The 17023-nt window shown below is 53.1% G+C and overlaps 1 protein-coding gene across 13 annotated transcripts in view; it reads left to right on the top strand.

The window, feature by feature from the left end:
- GREB1 (growth regulating estrogen receptor binding 1) overlaps positions 1-17023 on the top strand; it is a 108482-nt gene that overhangs the window by 69012 nt on the left and 22447 nt on the right. For 10 of the 13 annotated variants that reach the window (XM_039887830.1, XM_039887829.1, XM_039887836.1 and 7 more), the window contains 10 exons: positions 3328-3456; positions 4174-4302; positions 4919-5116; positions 5835-6015; positions 7340-7535; positions 8772-8908; positions 11427-11766; positions 12564-12679; positions 14571-14770; positions 16154-16255. In XM_039887830.1, coding sequence (XP_039743764.1) covers positions 3328-3456; positions 4174-4302; positions 4919-5116; positions 5835-6015; positions 7340-7535; positions 8772-8908; positions 11427-11766; positions 12564-12679; positions 14571-14770; positions 16154-16255 — 1728 coding nt within the window. Of the gene's footprint in view, positions 1-3327; positions 3457-4173; positions 4303-4918; positions 5117-5834; positions 6016-7339; positions 7536-8771; positions 8909-11426; positions 11767-12563; positions 12680-14570; positions 14771-16153; positions 16256-17023 lie in introns of those variants that run through there. The other 3 variants (XM_039887835.1, XM_039887833.1, XM_039887841.1) reach the window with 2 other exon arrangements.

Here is a 17023-nt window from a genome sequence, read left to right as displayed (position 1 = left end):
AGCCCCTCGGTTGACGTTCCTCCCGCACGGAAGGTGAACAGTCCCCATGCCGCCCCCAGAGACACCAGGAGCTGTAGAAAACCTGGCTCCCTGGGCACCTGGCCGTGCGATTGGCCTCTTAGTGACTCTGGCCCTCGACTTCTTCACCTCTCTAGTGGAGATAAAAACAGTGACCTTATTGTGTCATGTGAGCCAATTAACTGATCATTGTTTAAAAACTTGTTGAAAGACCTACTTTGTGCAGCTTCAGTCAGGAGCCGGGGACACAGGAGGAAAGTCTCTGCCTTCGGGTGGAGGAGACCCCAAATCCAGCACAGAACCTCGCAGGTGGGAGGGCGAAGGGATGGAGGAACGCAGTTGGGGGTCCTGACTTCTAAGGGAGGTCAGGAGAACCTTTTTCATGGGGTGTCTTTAAACCAGGGACCTGAGAGAAACAGTGAAGCAAATGATGCATCGAGGCAGCTGCAGGGTCCCCAAGACCACGTGGCGACCTCCGGTGCTCGGCGTGATAAAGAGACAGCAGGACAGCCAGGGCGGAGGGCGGGACTGTGGGACTGTGCAGGGCCCTGAAGGCCATGTCAGAGCTTTGGGCTTTTCCCGTGCGAGTTGGAAGACCAGTGGAAGGTTTCTGAGCAGAGAAGAGATGTCATCTGACTTCGGTCTTAGAAGCATCGCCCCATTTGCGTGTGGAGAATGGACTGGGGGAGGGTGGCGTGACCAGGGAGGAGCTGCTGGATTCGTCTGGGCATCGCGGTGTCTCGGACTAGGCTGGGGGAGGTGGAGAGACGTGGCCGGATGCTGCGTGTATTTTCAAGTTGGTGCCCTTAGGGTTTGCCGTGGGTCCTGTGTGAACCGCGGGAGGACGCGGGGACTCGGGGTCCACCCTGAGGAGTTCGGCCCGTGCAGCTGGAATAACGCAGTTACCTTCTGTTGAGATGGGAGGGACGGCAGGAGAAGTGTTTATTTTCTTTTCTTAGAATTGTTTTTAAAAGTTGTTTGTTTGTGAAGGGAGGAGGTGACAGTGGAGGTTGGGGTGGCTTCGAGAGTTCTCTTTGACTAGCTTGGCCTACGTTTCAGATATCCAGCTGGGCAGGAAGTGGGATGTGAAAATCAGAAGTTCAGGGCAGAGTAACAAAGTCCAGAGTGTGGGTGTGAAGATTAAGGGAGTTGCCAGCATTTATGGGGTTTGGAGGCCAAGAGATGGGTGCCATGGCTGGTCCATCGGCGTAGAAGGAAAGACGAGGTCTGAGGACTAGTCCTGTGAGAGAGGGAAAGGGCGGAGCGGGAGAAGAGGGGGCAGAGAGAGGGGATTCGGGGGGCCGAGGGCCGGGTGCGTTTCGGGAAGGAAGAGGCGATGAATGTGTCAGATGCTCCTGTTCCATCGGGTGAGTCGAGGCCTGAGAATTGGCTCCTCCCTCTGTCAACAGGACGGTCATCGGTGACCCCGACAGAGCGTCCTGGTGGGTGGTGGGGATGAAGGTGTCGTTGGGTTGGGCTCAAGAGAGAATGAGTGAAGTAACAAATATCAACTACTTGAGGTCTTTTGCCTTAAAGGGAGTAGAGAAATGAGATGATAATTGGAGAGGGAATGAGATCAGGGCTTTCTTGTTTTGTTTTAACTGGGGAAATTGGAGAGCGTGTTTGGTATGAGGAATGAGGCAATGGGGAGGGAGAAATGGGTGAAGCAGGCGAGAACAGGTGATGATTAGAAGGAATCGTCCCTGAGCAGGAGAGAGGGGCTGGGCTGCGGCACGCAGGTGGTGGCGTTGGCCCAGACAGGGCTTCAGTGCTTCCGAGGGTCCGGGACACGCGTCGGCGTGGCGAGAGCCTTTTCTCCAGCTGTGTCCAGCAACTTGGACAGTGATCTGGAGCAGGAGGAGGGTTTGGCCAGCGAGAGTGGCCAGCGTCGAGGATGGATGCTAGGGAGTGTCTGCGGATGGACATGGGATCTCAGTCCGGGGAGGAGAGACGTGAGGACAGGAAGCGAAGGAAGGCGGGAGAATGTCCAGGAGGCCCCTGGTTTCGGAGAGAGCAGTGGGATTCTCAGAGTGTGGAGTCAGGTGGTCGGAGGGCGGGGTCCTGGAGGTGAAGGTTACTAAAGGGCATGGTTATCAATAATAACAAAGTCCAGCGTGTGCCCGTGGCTGCAGCTGGGTGATGGAAAGTAGAGGACAGTTTCTTGGAAGAAATGCAATGTGTCAAGCAACTTTTATGTGCCAGGTTGGTCCTTCGTGCATACTCTCTTGTTATCCTGTGCAATGACCGACCTCGCGAATTCATTCTGTCAGAGCCATGTGCGTGCCTAATTCTCAGCTTCATATTTTAGTAGGAAAAAAAAAAAGGGAGATTCTGAATCTAGCATTTTCTAAAGGAGTCATGGATACAAACAGAGATTTAGAATTATGAGTCAAGACTAAAACTTCATACTTAACACTTTCCCATAGTACTCATGGATTTTCATGAGTCAACTTGTACGTGTCAGATCATTTTTGGCCGATCAGTGCGCTCACATTTTTTTGGCCCATTTAAAGAAATGGTACCACAGGTGTTATACATTTTAAATCCGAAATTTTTGTATTTAAATTTCCTTTAAAAAACTCACACCGTTACTGTGGAATGTTCCAGTTATCTTGTAGCATTCTTTGATCCTAAACTCATTCCGTGTTTCTTATAAATTATTTTTATTTTTTTATTTTTAATTGAGTTTATTGGGGTAACATTGGTTAACAATTATATAATTTTCAGGTGTACATTATCATTTGACATCTGTATATTCTATTGTGTGTTTACCACCCAAAGTCCAATTTCCTTCAGCTACCATATATTTGATCTCCTTTACCCACTTCACCCTCCTCCTAAACCCTATATTTGACCCCCTTTGCCCCGTCAGTGTAATTTTTTTACACTGATTCGAGTCATACACCTGAGCCCCTGCTGTGTGTCAGGCGTTAAGGTGAACGTTCTGTATCTATGGTCTTGTTTTCTTTGCACAGTAGTCCTGTGAAGTGGGTACTACTGTTGTTAGCCTTGTGCTCCAGATAAGGAAGTGGGGTCCAGGAGGATTAAATACGTAGCCAGGAAATGGGGAGAGGTGGGTTCCAACGCCGGTGCCTCTGGATTTCCCCTCTATTCCCCTCCCTGCTGCACTGGGCCGGGATGGGGCGCCATGCTGCCACGCAACCAGCATGAACCCCTGCTCTTAGCCAGGCACGGTGCTGGGCTCGGGGGACAGAGATAAGGAGGTACAGCTGTAAACCCGTCATCAAGGAGCTCGTATGCTGCTCCGAAGGGGGAGAGGCCCAGTGGAAGTCGTTGTCTGTTTTCCAGGAAAATACCAAGCCCGGATCCTTTCCGAGAGCCTCCTCACCCCAGCGGAGTACCAGAAAGAAGTCAATTATGCCCTGCTTACGGGGAAAGTGGACTCCTTGGGGGCCTTCTTTAGCTCCCTCTGTCCAGGTAGGCTTGTAGTCAGACAGCTGCAGATTCATAAGTGACAGAAATAAACGAAGGCACAAGGAAGGAGGTCATCTCAGAGCTCGTCGCCTAGTGACCTGCTGAGGCTGGCCTTGACTTAGATGTGCAGGGTGGCTGCTATGTCCTGTGCCTTAGCATTTGAGGCCCTGGCGGGCATGGTCCCTGGCTGCCATCTTCCTGCACTGGCTGTGGGTTGTCCTAGGTGGGGGCTTTGTCATTTCTGTTTTGGGGGCACATGAAAGCCTTGTGCCTGTCCCCCTCTGCTTCTCAGGCCTCGTCCGCCATGGCTCCTACCTCCCGCTCTGAACTGCTTTGAAGCTTCTCGCTGCAGCAGTGTGTTCTCTGTGCCTCGTTCCATGGGTTATGTGCTGTGCGTGCCCTTCTCCCATCTTTGGCTGCTCACCCCTCAAGACTTACCCGTGTCCTCCCAGAAACCTTTGCCAGCCCCCTTCGTGATGGGCTGGGACCTTCCTCCTGTCCTTTACCACCTCATTCTTCCTTCTGTCCTAGTTCCCACGGTGTCACTGTGTAGCTTCCTTGATAGGCTGTGGACTCGTTGGCAAGACTGGCCATGTCTCCTTTATCTCCAGTTCCCCAGGCTCAGGACAGCACCTGATACTTAGCAGGTGTTCCGTAGGTGTTTGCTGAATTTCACGAGATGCAAAACCCATTTCTGTTATTCTCTCTGTTTTGGGGCAGAGGGCGACATTGACGTTTTGCTGGACAAATTTCATCAGGAAAATCAAGGCCATATTTCGTCCTCACTTACTGCCTCCTCTGTCACCAAATCAGCGTCCCTGGATGTCGGTGGGGCCCCGACGTGCACAAGTGAGTGGCGAGAAGGAGCAGGTGGCCGGGTCTGGGCTGGTGAGGCAGCATCCGGGAACCCCTGGGGCTACAAGGAAGTGATGTTAGAAGCACATCCGGAAGGCAGGGCTTCTCCTTAGCATCAAATTGGACCTAACAGCTAATTTCAATTTTAGTCCTTACCGATAAAGCTCATTTACCCCGAAATGCACATCTGTCCTCTTTTGCCAAGATGGCGCATTTTCTCTGTGGTGATTTCCAGCTTATCAACACGTTGTTGAGATATTTTATTTGTACCCAGTTCCTGAGGAGCTGTGATGTCTCCTCTTGCAGCCGCTTCCAAAGTCCAAACTCAGCATCAGCTTCCCTGGGATTCTGTCCTTGTCCCCTTCAGGGAGAATAGCTCATCATCTCTGTGCTCCCTGATCTCTGTTCATCCTTTTATTATTAAATTACGAAAGGTATGTGAAGTGACTACAATGGTGCATAGCCTAGAGCAGGCACTCTGTTCTCCCTTTCCCTGTCACTTCGTGTCACTTTGTCACGGGGGCCCCCTCTTTGATTCCCTAGCAGAGGTCCAGGGCGGCGGCCATCTGCTCTCAGGGGCGCCTCACGCTCACGGCGGCTCTGGTTCCAGGTTATGGGCTGGAGCCCCACCATGTCCGGCCCTTCCAGCTGGCCGTGGCACAGAAGCTCCTCTCCCACGTGTGTTCGATTGCGGATTCCAGCACCCAAAACCTGGACTTAGGATCCTTCGAGAAGGTGGACTTTTTGATTTGTATCCCGCCCTCAGAAGTGACCTACCAGCAGACCCTGTTCCACGTCTGGCATTCAGGTACGGGGCCTTTCGGGGGCATGTCGGGAGGTCTGCCTGGAAAAGCTCTGATCCACTTAAATTCAGATTGGCGTTGGAACTCCAGTCTTTGCTTCTCAAGTTAGGTGGGGCAAGAAATATCAGCCCCGTTTCATAGATCAGAAGACCGATGCTAAGAGATAGTGACTTGCCCAGGATTTTATAATCCGTTACAGGTAGAACCATGACTTGAATTTTCACTCCATCCCCCTCAGGTCAATGATCTCTGTGTTGACATCCAGCTTAATGCATTTTCCCTGCTCCTTTAAGGGGTTAAATATGAAATACACAGAGAATTGATGTCTTAAAGGAGTCACTAGCCTGGTGTAGCCCACAGCCCGGGGGCATCAGGCTGGGAGATGATTTCATCCAGGGGGCGGGACTTCCCTTCCCTTCCCTGCAGTCACCATGCCTGGGATCAGCTGTTTCATGAAGCCAGCTCTGCTGTGTCCCCTGGGTGGGCTGCTGTGCACACACGAGCTGTGGGCAGACCTGCCTCTGGCCCAGCTCCTGATGCTCGCCCCACGGTCATTTGCGCTGGAGCCTGCTGCCTGTCCCACCGCGTCTCCAGCATCCCTTTAGCCTCGGGGCCCAGCATAGTGCTGGCCATGGAGGCAAGGATCATCAGGGGCCTGCCGAGTGAATGAAAACTGTGACAGGGTTGTCACAGGGTGACTGACGTGTTTCTACTGTGTCGCAGGGGTTTTACTGGAGCTCGGCTTAGAAAAGGAGCACGTGACCAAGCAGAGAGTGGAACAGTACGTTCTGAAGCTAGATGCTGAGGCGCAGACCAAATTTAAGTCCTTTCTGCAAAACTCCTTTCAGAATCCGCATACGCTCTTTGTCCTCATCCATGACCATGCCCACTGGGATCTTGTGAGGTTAGTGTGACTTAGACACACGGCAGGGTTGGCATGGACCTTCTTTGGAATAACATATGTGGGTGAGTCTTGGGACTGTGAGTACAGCCTTAAGCTGAGTGCTGTGGGGGTGTGGCATCTGTAAGTAGACGCCATGGCTGTACTTCAGAACCTCGGAGCTGGGCATGATCTCAGGGGACCACCTGGTGCAGCCTCTGAAAGGTACCGTTCTGGAAACTAAGGCTCAAGAAGGGAAGCTTCTCGCTCAGCTTCGCGGGGCTGGGGCTGGGGGCGTTAGGGGCAGAGCAGCGAGGTGCCACATTGGTGCGGGAAGGGACCTTGACAGGAGCAGCTCGCCAGGCCCCTTCTCGATGGTGGCCCCTTGGCTCAGTGCCACGGGTCACAGCTGGTGCGGCTCTTCTTCAGGGGCAATTTTACTTACTCGATAAATTTCATACCGTGTCAGCCTTGGCGTCTGGCAGGATTCCCAGTCGTTTATCAGGATTGGTCATCTCCGTGGGAGGGGCCTCAGGGGTGCGCATTTAGACCCTGCTGCTGACGTGGGATCCCGTGTCAGATCGTGGAGGAAGGCTTTGATTCAGCCCAGATTCAGAGCTTAGGGCTGGCGGAGCCTTAAAGATCATCTGGATGAAGGGTTGACAATCTAGGGTTCATGGATGGGCTTGGGGGAGTTTAAACATCCTGAATTGTATTAAAAGCTATGTGGTAAATATTCATCTTGGGGGTAGGTTTCTCAGAGCAGCTACTTGCCACCCAAAAGGTGAAGCACTGATTTTCATTATTCCTCTAGATTTGCGGTGAGGCCATTGTCCCAGAGACAGGCTGAGTGGCACTTGTCTCCTTGGCCCCTTGTCCCTAATGCTCCCCATTCTGTTCCTGTACATTTAAACCCAGTGTAGAATTTACCATTTTATATCTTCTTTGGATCATCGTAAAATCAGTAGGGCTTTAGGGAAAAGGATTAAGGAGACGGGTAGCAATGAGACTGGGCCACAGGCGGAAAGGCAATGCCCTGAGCACTCCTGGGGGTGGGTCACTCCTGAGGGGCAGGGGGACTGTGTGCCTCGCAGGGGATCGTCCATAAATGCCGGGCCCTGGCCAAGCTTTCACAGGAGTGAGTATCAGGGGAGTCCCTGACAGGTACTGCAGTGCAGCCATTTTTAAAATTTTTATTTTCCTTGCCATGGGCAGAGCCATAAGCTTTGATTGTTGGCAGTGTTGGGGGGGCTAGTTATAAATTTATTCAACTGCTTGATCCCTGTGAATTCTCGATCAGTATTAGTCATTCTATTGAGTGCCACTTCTCCCCCTTTTCTCCCCTCAGTGGTGCTGTTCATAATCTCTGCTCCCAAAGCGACCTGTCTGTGGGACTGGTGGACAGACTGCTCAACTGCCGGGAGGTGAAGGAGGCCCCCAACATCGTGACCCTGCACGTGACTTCCTTCCCCTATGCACTGCAGACACAGCACACCCTCATCAGCCCTTACAACGAGATCCATTGGCCTGCCTCCTACAGCAGCGTGAGTGCCCCCGGCTGCTGCCCGGTGCCAAGATGACCCCTGCGTCGCGTAGTTGGGGGTCAAGTGGGTCCCAGCTCTTTGGATCTGGGTTAGAGTTAAAGACCCTTGAGAAACTTTCCCGAAGTACATCAGTTGGCGCCCCCATCTCAACAGAAAAGGTTTTGTGTAGAAGCCATGGAAATGTTCCTGTTTTTCCTATCCCCACGTCCTTAAGTAGCGAGGTTCGAAACGCCCTTCCTCAACCTCGATACGCATCCACAAAACCGGGCGAGTTGTCAGTTTGTCACCTCTCATTTCTCATCAAAGTAGGTCATGACGATTCTGGTGATTTGAGAATTCTGGGTGGTTGGTGTCTAATTAGTGACACAAGCAATAAACGAACATCCATTCCTGGACCTCTTTGTCTCAGAGTCAGCTGAGGAACTTTCGAAGATGCTCGGCTCCCTCCGGTCCAGGTTCAGAGTCAGGGGCAGCCAGGACACTTGCTTGCGTAGGGCTCACCATGGGCTGGGTTGGCGCTGTCCTAAGTGCTTCATCACATGAATGCATGTAAGAGGCAGGTATGAGGATGACTTCTGATTTACACATGGGGAAAGTGAAGCCGACGGGGTTGAGCCACTGCCTCAGCCATGCAGCTGGGGAGGGGAAGAGCCAGGACGTGACCCAGTCCACTGGCTCCGTGGCCCACGTACTTAACCACTGCGCCGCCGTCTGAGGAGGAAGCCCAGGTTTTTGTGATGTTAACGGCCTCCCCGACTTTGCTATGCTCTGAAGTTTGAGAAGCTCAGATGTTAGACTGGGAGGAATTTTATGGTGATGTAAATAAAATTGGTTAGATAAATTTATTTTTTTTCTCTTAACTTTAACAGCAGCTGAATGCAAGATAGTTGATTTGCCTGTTCCTAAAACCAGGTTAAAATTGTTGGAAAGAAGCAGTTTTAACAAAGAAAGTTGCATGTTAAAAAAAATGATAAGGCTGGCTTTCTTCTTGGTGACCATGCTAGGGTCAATGAATGGCAAAGTCTTGACTGAGGGGGATGCGCCGTCCTTTAACTACGAGTGCTCTGCGCTCTGGGTCTTCCAAGGATAGAGATGAACAAAATGCCATCCAAAGGGACCGCAGAGTCGGCACAATGTAGCTCAAGATGCCCGCCCAGATCATCGTTGTGCCTAGAACGTGACGCTCTCGGTCCCTGAAAATTTGATGCTTGAGTGACCTATGCTCCTCTCTTTTAGGGAGTGGACTTATATCCTGAGAACAAGAAGTACTTTGGGTTGTCGGAGTTCATCGAGTCTACTCTTTCAGGACACAGCCTCCCGTTGCTAAGATATGACAGCTCCTTTGAGGCCATGGTCACCGCGTTGGGAAAAAGGTACCCGTCTGTCTTTGAAGTTACTAAAAACGCTTGGTCGTCAAGTGCAAGTTGCGGTGCGTGCAGCCAGAGGATTCTAGGAAGGGATCCCCCTCCTTCCCTTTTGGATGACTCAGTCTCTCCATTAAAGGGGCCCTGGTTTATTTCTCGTCCTGCGTTTTGGGACACTGATATCTCTGTCGTGCTGTCGCTCCAGAAAATTTTAGAGATGGGTAGAAATATACTGGGATGTGGGATTGAGAGTTTAAGATGGAAAGGCGGCAAAATGGAAGGTAAGATACCGAAAAGTGTAAAGAGAGAGAGAGACAATCTGGTTCAGCTGAATGTTGTATTTCCTCTGCGCATCATCCGTCGAGTGCTTATTTTGTGCCGTTCACAGTTCCAAGAGCCTACTTTCATGATCTTATTTATTATTTAGTCCTCACCACCTCTCTGAGCCACTTCCTACTTATTATTATCCCCATTTTGCAAATGAAATAAGGGTCAGAGAGACCCCTTGACTCCGGGTCACACGCCTCGCGGATGACACCTGGGTGCGAATGCAGAGTCAGTCCAACTCAACTGCTTTTCCTGTGACCCTGTAACCCTGTCACAGGCAGAGCTGGGAGGTAGGTACAGACGAGGAAACCGAGGCCCTGGGAGGTTAAGTGGTTGCCGACATCACGCAGTTTGTGTCGTAAAGCCAGGCGAATTTCACAGACTGTCGAATGCGAAACCAAACGAGTGGGCTGTGCCACGGCTTCTCACAGCACCTCGTCTTTCCCGCTTGCTGACGACGGGGTTAAATGAGACACGGCTTCTCAAACTGTGCTCCAAAGGATGCCGGATACTAACAGCTGTTTGCCAAAAGGGGTTCCATGGTCAGATGTGTTTGAGAAACTTTAACAAAAAGATTTCTCTTCCAAGAGCGTCCTCAGAGCCTTCCGTGCACCACGCAGGCCGTAACTCTCGAGACGGCCAGCGTGTCCTGCACCTTCAGTATCTCACGGGATTACCGTTCCCTGGAACACCCTCTGAGAAATGAAATCCCTTCGATTTGATAGATACCTTTTGGCTCTTTGATTCTGATGGTGATGCATCAAGCTACTTCTCCAACTCGCGGATTGGCAGCTGAGCGCTCATGAACTTGCGAGGGAAGAGGTCCTCTAAGAGTCGACGCTGAGGCTACAAGAGGTGGCCTTTGCTCTGCGATGCCCTCTGTCTGCCCCCAGCCTCCCCTCCGGCAGCAAGTATGTGTCGAGCCCTGAGTGACTGTAACGTGGGGCCAGTACTCCGCTGTCCTTTGAGCAGAGTCAGGTGTAGGCACTTCCCACCACATCTAAGGTGGAGAGGAGAGTGTGCTTCTGCCTGAGTGACATCCTCATAGAAGGTGACAAGGGGCCACCATAGTTGGGGCAGTAACACAGAGCAGGGAGACAATGTATTCTCCATGCTGCCCTCTTTCTTTCTTCCTGGGCCCCACTTGGCCAGTGCACCAGGGACAAGGCAAAGCAGTCCTTGGGCCTCTGAGTCTGCAGACGAGTTATGCCTCCAGAGACCGCATTGCTCATGGCAGCTTGCTAAGCTAACTGTCCAGGTTATAGAACCCACAAAAACGCTGAAGCGCTGAGGAGAAAGAGCGAAGGAAAGGAGCACGGTCCTGGGCAGGACACCTCGGCGTGCTGCCCGGGGGACTCACGGGGTGGCACGGCCGCGGTGCAGTTCCTGACTTTGTAGGTCAAGACACGTCTTTATCTTTGCTCTAAAAGGCACTGAGCAGGGGACTCGTTCCAGCCACATAGACTCACGAGAGCGTCGCACATGAACCGGATGTCCGCTTGTCTGTTGCTACTGAGAAAGACAGTACCCCAGGTGCTCTGTGTCAATCTGACACATGGGTCAGGGCTGTCCCAGCCGTGCATTTGGTCATGTGGTCGTGGGAGGGGTCGCTGCCTTTGTGGGGAGACGCAGATGGCAGCCATGGCTTCTAAAGCAAAACACTGGAGTTGCCAGTTTGACTGGTGCGCTCTGATGCGTAACTCACGGTCAAGTTAAATCATATTTAGTAACATTTCTATTGCCTCACCTGCACTTGAAGTGAATGCACTGCTGTGCCTTTAAGACAGTCTCCCACATCTGGGGTACATGGTACGCTGGTGGTTCTCCTGTTAATAGTGGGGACCTGAGGCCCATCACCCACCTCGGGAAACTATCAATCAAGCCGGTGATAGACTGAGTAGGCATTTATTTTATTCATGCATCTGTTCGTTCGTTGAACACATGTGTACTGAGCAGGCAGGCGACGACGAGCTTCTCCTTTTGTTTCCTAGCTGGAGGGGACGAAGCAGCTTACGATTGGCCTTGCGAGGAAGGCTTCTCTTCCAGGTTCCAAACAGCCAGCTCCAAAAGGGAGCACGGCTCGTCCGTCGTCTGGGCATTGCCCGTGCCCAGAACGGCGGGCGTCTCGGGCGCTCGGGCGCCTGGACGGCCTGGAGGCCGGCGGGGCCGGGCTCACGGCCGCGCTCTCTGTTCGTTGCAGGTTCCCCCGCCTGCACAGCGCGGTCATCAGGACCTTTGTTCTCGTGCAGCACTACGCGGCCGCCATGATGGCCGTGAGCGGCCTGTCGCAGATGAAGAGCTACACGTCGGTGGAGACGCTGGAGATCACCCAGAACCTCATCAACTCCCCGAAGCAGTGCCCCTGCGGCCACGGGCTCATGGTGCTGCTGCGGGTGCCCTGCTCGCCGCTGGCGGCCGTGGCCTACGAGCGGCTGGCCCACGTGCGGGCGCGCCTGGCGCTGGACCGGCACTTCGAGATCATCCTAGGCGACCCCAGCTCCAGCATCACTGTGGGGAAGCACTTCGTGAAGCAGCTCAAGGTGGGCGCTCAGCCCAGGGACAGGAGGCGCGATCGGCGCCATATCCCCACCCGGATCTTTCAGTCCAGAGGTGCCGAATGATAGATAGAGGCGGCCCCCTCGCGGCTCCCACAAACACACTGTCTCGCAGTTTCAAACTCCTGGGCTGTAGCATGCTTGTCTTTCTTCAGGGGGCACATTTCTTCTCGTCTGTCGTCTAGCTCATGCCTGTCGGCCGCGGGACTCAGCTCACTGTCTTTGCCTCTTTCCGGAAGCCGCCCCCCTCCCAACTTGGGGTTCTCCCCTACACCACTGGGGTCATCTGTCATCTGGCTCTTCCCCAAGGCGATGGAAGGCAGGAACCACCCCCAAAGCTCTCAGCCCCCCAAACCTAGCACAGTGCCCTGGCCCATAGCAGCTTCTCGCTAAACCTACGGGCGATGAAAAAGGCAAAAGGAAGAGAAAGAATATTGAAACAATAATTGAGTAGGAACATGCATGAAAGGCAGAGCCCCAAGATTGGAAACACAGTAGAAAACATTAGATACAATTTAGGATATGTGCTGTCTCCCAAAGAGCCAGTCAGTCGGTTGGCAGGTGTATCTTGGACAGCTCATCCACAGCAGGAAGCGTACTGAGTGGCTGGGGTACAGTGGGGAGCAGGTGACCTACTTATTTGCAGTACAAAGCACTTTCTTTCTCATGGAAGGATGCAGTGCAGGGGCTTTAAATCAGTCGGAGGCCGTGAAGGTCCCCTGGGGCCTGACCGGCTCGGAAGTCAGGAGCCTTAGACTTTGTTTCTCTTTAATGATCTGCAGATGTGGCAGAAAATCGAGGAAGCGGAGTGGAGACCTCAGACGTACTTGGAGTTGGAGGGCCTGCCTTGCATCCTCATCTTCAGTGGGATGGACCCGCACGGGGAGTCCCTGCCAAGGCGAGTGGAGGGGATGGTGGAGCCCACGCCCACAGCTGGCGGCTCGCCAGGCCAGGTTCTAGAGGGCACATTCAGAATCTTAGTCATTGTAGGTTTGTCTGCTTATGATGACTGCTTTCCAGGCTGTGGCAGTGAAATGCGTCTGAGGCCTGGGCCACGCATCCTGATTCTCTAACGGGCACCTTGTGGGCTCATGCGGTGTGGTGGAGGCTGTCCCCAGGCTCCGCGGGGCGGGGGGGCTGCAGCTGTGCCTCCCTCAGTTTCTCCCCATGGCTGTGGCGGAGGGGTGGAGGATGGGGGGTGGGGATGGTGGTCACTGTGTGAGTTAGGGATGAATGCTCCATTTAGGAAAGTGTCTTATCATCTCGGGGTGTTGGGGCCACATTTACGCCGGTGTCTAGGCTGCTGTGATAGCTGGTCCCTCCGGGTTTAGGAGGTGTTCCTGGAAGGGGGCAGGTGGCTCATGCCACTCAGGACAAGCCCGTTCTTCCTGCACAGAGGGCTGACTGCTTCAGAGGCTGTGTTCCCTGGAGCCATCACAGCCAAGCAGATGACAGCCTGAAGCCCTCTCAATGTCTCCCAGGGGCTCCACACAGATCTGCAGACACTCAGGACAGAGGTCACTGGGCCTCCAGTAAGGCAACTGATGGAGCTGGCAGTGAGTGACTGGTTGGCTTGTAAAGATGTACTTCACACTCACGGAGAAGAGCAGGCAGCCGTGCCCAGGGCCTTTGCACGTCTCTGCTTGCGTAGCGGGACAGTAAGAGTTGACGCGTCCTGAGTCCCTGCCGTGTGCTGGCCAGTCCGCTGGATTCTTGCCTTGTGCTTTCTTTCATTTTACTCGTCATAACCCCAGGGAGAGGTATCATTCCGGTGCCCCCTACGGGCGGTGAAGAAACCGTGGCACACACAGGTTAAGCCGGTGTGGCTGGCAGTGGCCCCCAGGGCTGCCTGCCTTCCACTGGGCCACCCCCACTTAACGCGAGGGCCACTGCACAGGCCCGGAGAAGGGCAATCCAAATGTTTGACCTTGGTTGTTGCTATTTCTCATGGATTAATTCTTCCGTCCCTCGATTCCTGAAGGACTAAGACATGGGTCTTAATCTGTCTTGAATCTGAGCAAGCATTCCCTGAATATTTTCCTTGTGTTAGGCGCTGTGCTAGACTTTTAATGTAGCATTGACCCCTTGCAACAACAGTATTGCTGCTCGGTTTTATAGATGAGCAAATGAAAGGCCGTTTGCCTGACGTCACATGGCAGTAAATTCCAGAGCCAGTTGGAACCCACATCTGCCTCTCTCCAAACCTGTCGCTGTTCCCACCACACCCTGAGCCTGTCCTGTGCTCCCGTCCTCTGAACATTTCATTACTCATTGGTGTTTGTCTTCCCAGACTCTCGTTTCCAGTGCGATGATGACTTGATCGCCATCATGTCCCTAGCATCTCGCACAGTCCCCGACACGTTTTAAACGTTGGTCGAATAATTAAATGTCCACTTATTACATATAATTCTCACAACAGTGCACTTAGATGGTTATTAATATTCTTTCCCATCTTTCAGAGGAAAATATTCTAAGTGTCCGAGAAGCTGTACCCTTGCGGAGGGTTCTGTCACCGGGAAGCGGCAGAGCTGGGCTTAGAGACCCATTTTTTTTCTCGAGTCAGCACTCTTTCGATGACGCACAGCACAGGCTAAATACATAGCAGGCGCCCCGAGAGACTTACAGTTAAACCGACTTCGTGGGGAGGGGCTCACTGTGGTGCCGTTTGCTTTTTCCCTTTGCACAAGTCCTGGGGCCCTGACGGGCAGGCAGGCCGTTTCTCCCAGCGCCGAGCACTGTGCTCAGGTGTAGGAGTCTCGCGAGAGACACCTTCTTCTGTTTCCTCCCAGGTCTCTGAGGTACTGTGACCTGCGGCTGATCAACTCTTCCTGCTTGGTGAGAACGGCATTGGAGCAGGAGCTGGGCCTGGCTGCTTACTTCGTGAGCACGGAGGCTCCCCTGGAGAAGGGGGTCCCCAACGAGGCCTTGGAGAGCGATGCGGAGAAGCTGAGCAGCACAGACAATGAAGATGAGGAGCTGGCGACAGAAGGTTCGGCCTCAGCTCCTAACCTCGGGGGCGGCTTGAGCTTGTCTAGACAGCTGTGCGCTATTCTGCATGGCCCTGGGGCTCATCTGCTGGCCAGCAGCTCCGGGTGACAGCTATCAAGATGTGTCTTTGGTGGAAATGGCAAATCTCTTATTGAATTTTGAATTCAGATTTTACTTTTTTTTTTCTTTTTCGTTGGTATAGGAATTGAATTCCTAGTAGGTTCTTCCTAGCTCTAGAATTCATAATGACTAAGAAGAAAAATTGAGATTTTTTTTTTAGGGTTCAAGTTCGTGCTTTGTTTGAATTGTTTATGGAATGACTGCCCAGTGTAAGAGTCACTTGTTATTTCCTCTATGTGAATCCACTTGGCAGTATGTGTCCATTATTAAGATTTATGGAAACAGGCCAGTTTCATTTGGGGACTTGACAATCCGACACCATATTTTTAACAGGACACGTAGATCTGAGCAGTGCGGGGTGTTTGGCTGTGGTCTACAGCATAGTGAGAAAAAATAAAAAGCTGTTCATATAAAAATGCAAGGCGTTTGTGGGGCGTGACGTAGGGGAGAGACGGAGGCCGGCTGCGTCAGAAGACCCGCACGCCTCTTCCTCCTCCGTCTGCTGCCTGTGTGACGAGGTCGTGTCACCTGTCCTAGCCTCAGAGTGCTCAGCTGTAAAATGGGGATTGAAAGGCTGGCCTGACGGGTTCCCTGGTGCTGTGGCAGTCTCGCAGGCATGAACGTGACCCTGACATTAAAATGCCCCAAGCTCCCTGCTGCCCGTGGGGTGACTCCACGCTCCTGGCATGCCACGACCCACCTGTTAGTTTCACCGTTCGCTCCGCTCACCTCGCCAGCCCCCGACACTGCACCCGTGCCCTTGGCCGCACCCAGCCGCAGCGGTCCCTAGGCTGTGCTCTGCTGTCGTCACCTCGGCGTCACTCAGATGCTCTCCCTACTGCTTCGAGTTCCGTCTTCTCTGTGCTTCACCTGGAAACTCCTGCTGGGTCTCCAGGGCGCAGGTTGGGGTCACCGCTCCCAGGATGTTCCTGCTCTTGCCTCCTTGTGCTGGGTGGGAGCCTGGCCTCTGGGCACCCAGGCCCCTCCCTGCTCTCCTTACACAGCTCATAGCTTTGACTCACAGGCGGGAGCCCCCACTGCCCCCACCGAGCCGTGGGTGCCGGGCCGGCCTGCCCTGTAATTTATTCCTTCTGTCCCCTTAATGGTCTGTCAAAGGTGGGCGCCTAGAAGATGGCAAACGGATGGATGGATAGATGGAGAGCGATGATCACTGTGAATGCACTTTGTAAACTGGAAAGTGCCGGGCGATGATTATACCGGGTGACGATTACGAGGCGTTTTCAGTGTATGTGTTTTGGAACAGGCTCCACGTCGGAGAAGAGGAGCCCGGTGAGGAGGGACAGGCCCCGCTCCCACGACTCCACGTGCTCACCTCTGTCCTCGAAGGCGTCCAGTAAGTCTGCAGGTGGGAAGGAGCCCACAGCGGCGTGCTTTCTTGACGTTTCAGAGGATGAAAAAAGGGCCTTTATTATCACCGAGCACTAGAAAGAAAAGGGATTCTGAAGGTCTGGGCTTGTAGCGAGTGAGCGCTTTTCTGGCCTGAGGTCTGGGAGCGTGAGGAGTTTGGGCTGCACGGTGGGGTTCAGGGGCTCCTCTCCCAGGGAAGATCATGGACTCTGTCCCAGCATGGTGGCCAAGGGCCACCCCCCGCAGGGCTCCCCACGTTTGGAGAATCGGCAGGTGAGGTGTTCTCGTGGAGTCCGAGGGCGGGGAGACTGCAGTGGGCAGAAGCAGCATTGACAGCAGAAGGTCACGGACCTGGGACCTGGGTGCACTTTGGCGGAGGGGGCAGGGAATGTGTATAAAACACCCAGAGTCTCTGCCCTCAAGGACACCTTGGTTTCTGAGAGCAGCTGGGACCCACACACATGAAATGATATCATAAACATTTATGGAGAACCTACTTTATGTCTGAATCTGGGCATTGAAGGCAGAGTAGATGTGGACCAGCTCCTGGGGAATTCATGGTTCCTCGCAAGCCATGTTATGTCGCAATAGGGCTGCTGTGTTTTTTCTGCATGCGTATTCGCATGTGGATTGTTACGGTTACGTGTATGAAGAAGTAATTAATTTTGTCTAGGGTGGGAGGATTTAGGGGTAGGGGCAGTCACTGCAGGTTTCAGAGAGCAGCTGACCTTTAACTGGGACTTGGAGGAGAGGGTATTCGGTGCAG

Source organism: Pteropus medius, unplaced genomic scaffold (genome assembly GCF_902729225.1).
Source record: "Pteropus medius unplaced genomic scaffold, Ma_sr-lr_union100, whole genome shotgun sequence".
Lineage (NCBI taxonomy): Eukaryota > Metazoa > Chordata > Mammalia > Chiroptera > Pteropodidae > Pteropus > Pteropus medius.
The sequence above is the reverse complement of the archived record's forward strand: the minus strand, read 5'-3'. Positions and strand labels throughout refer to the sequence as shown.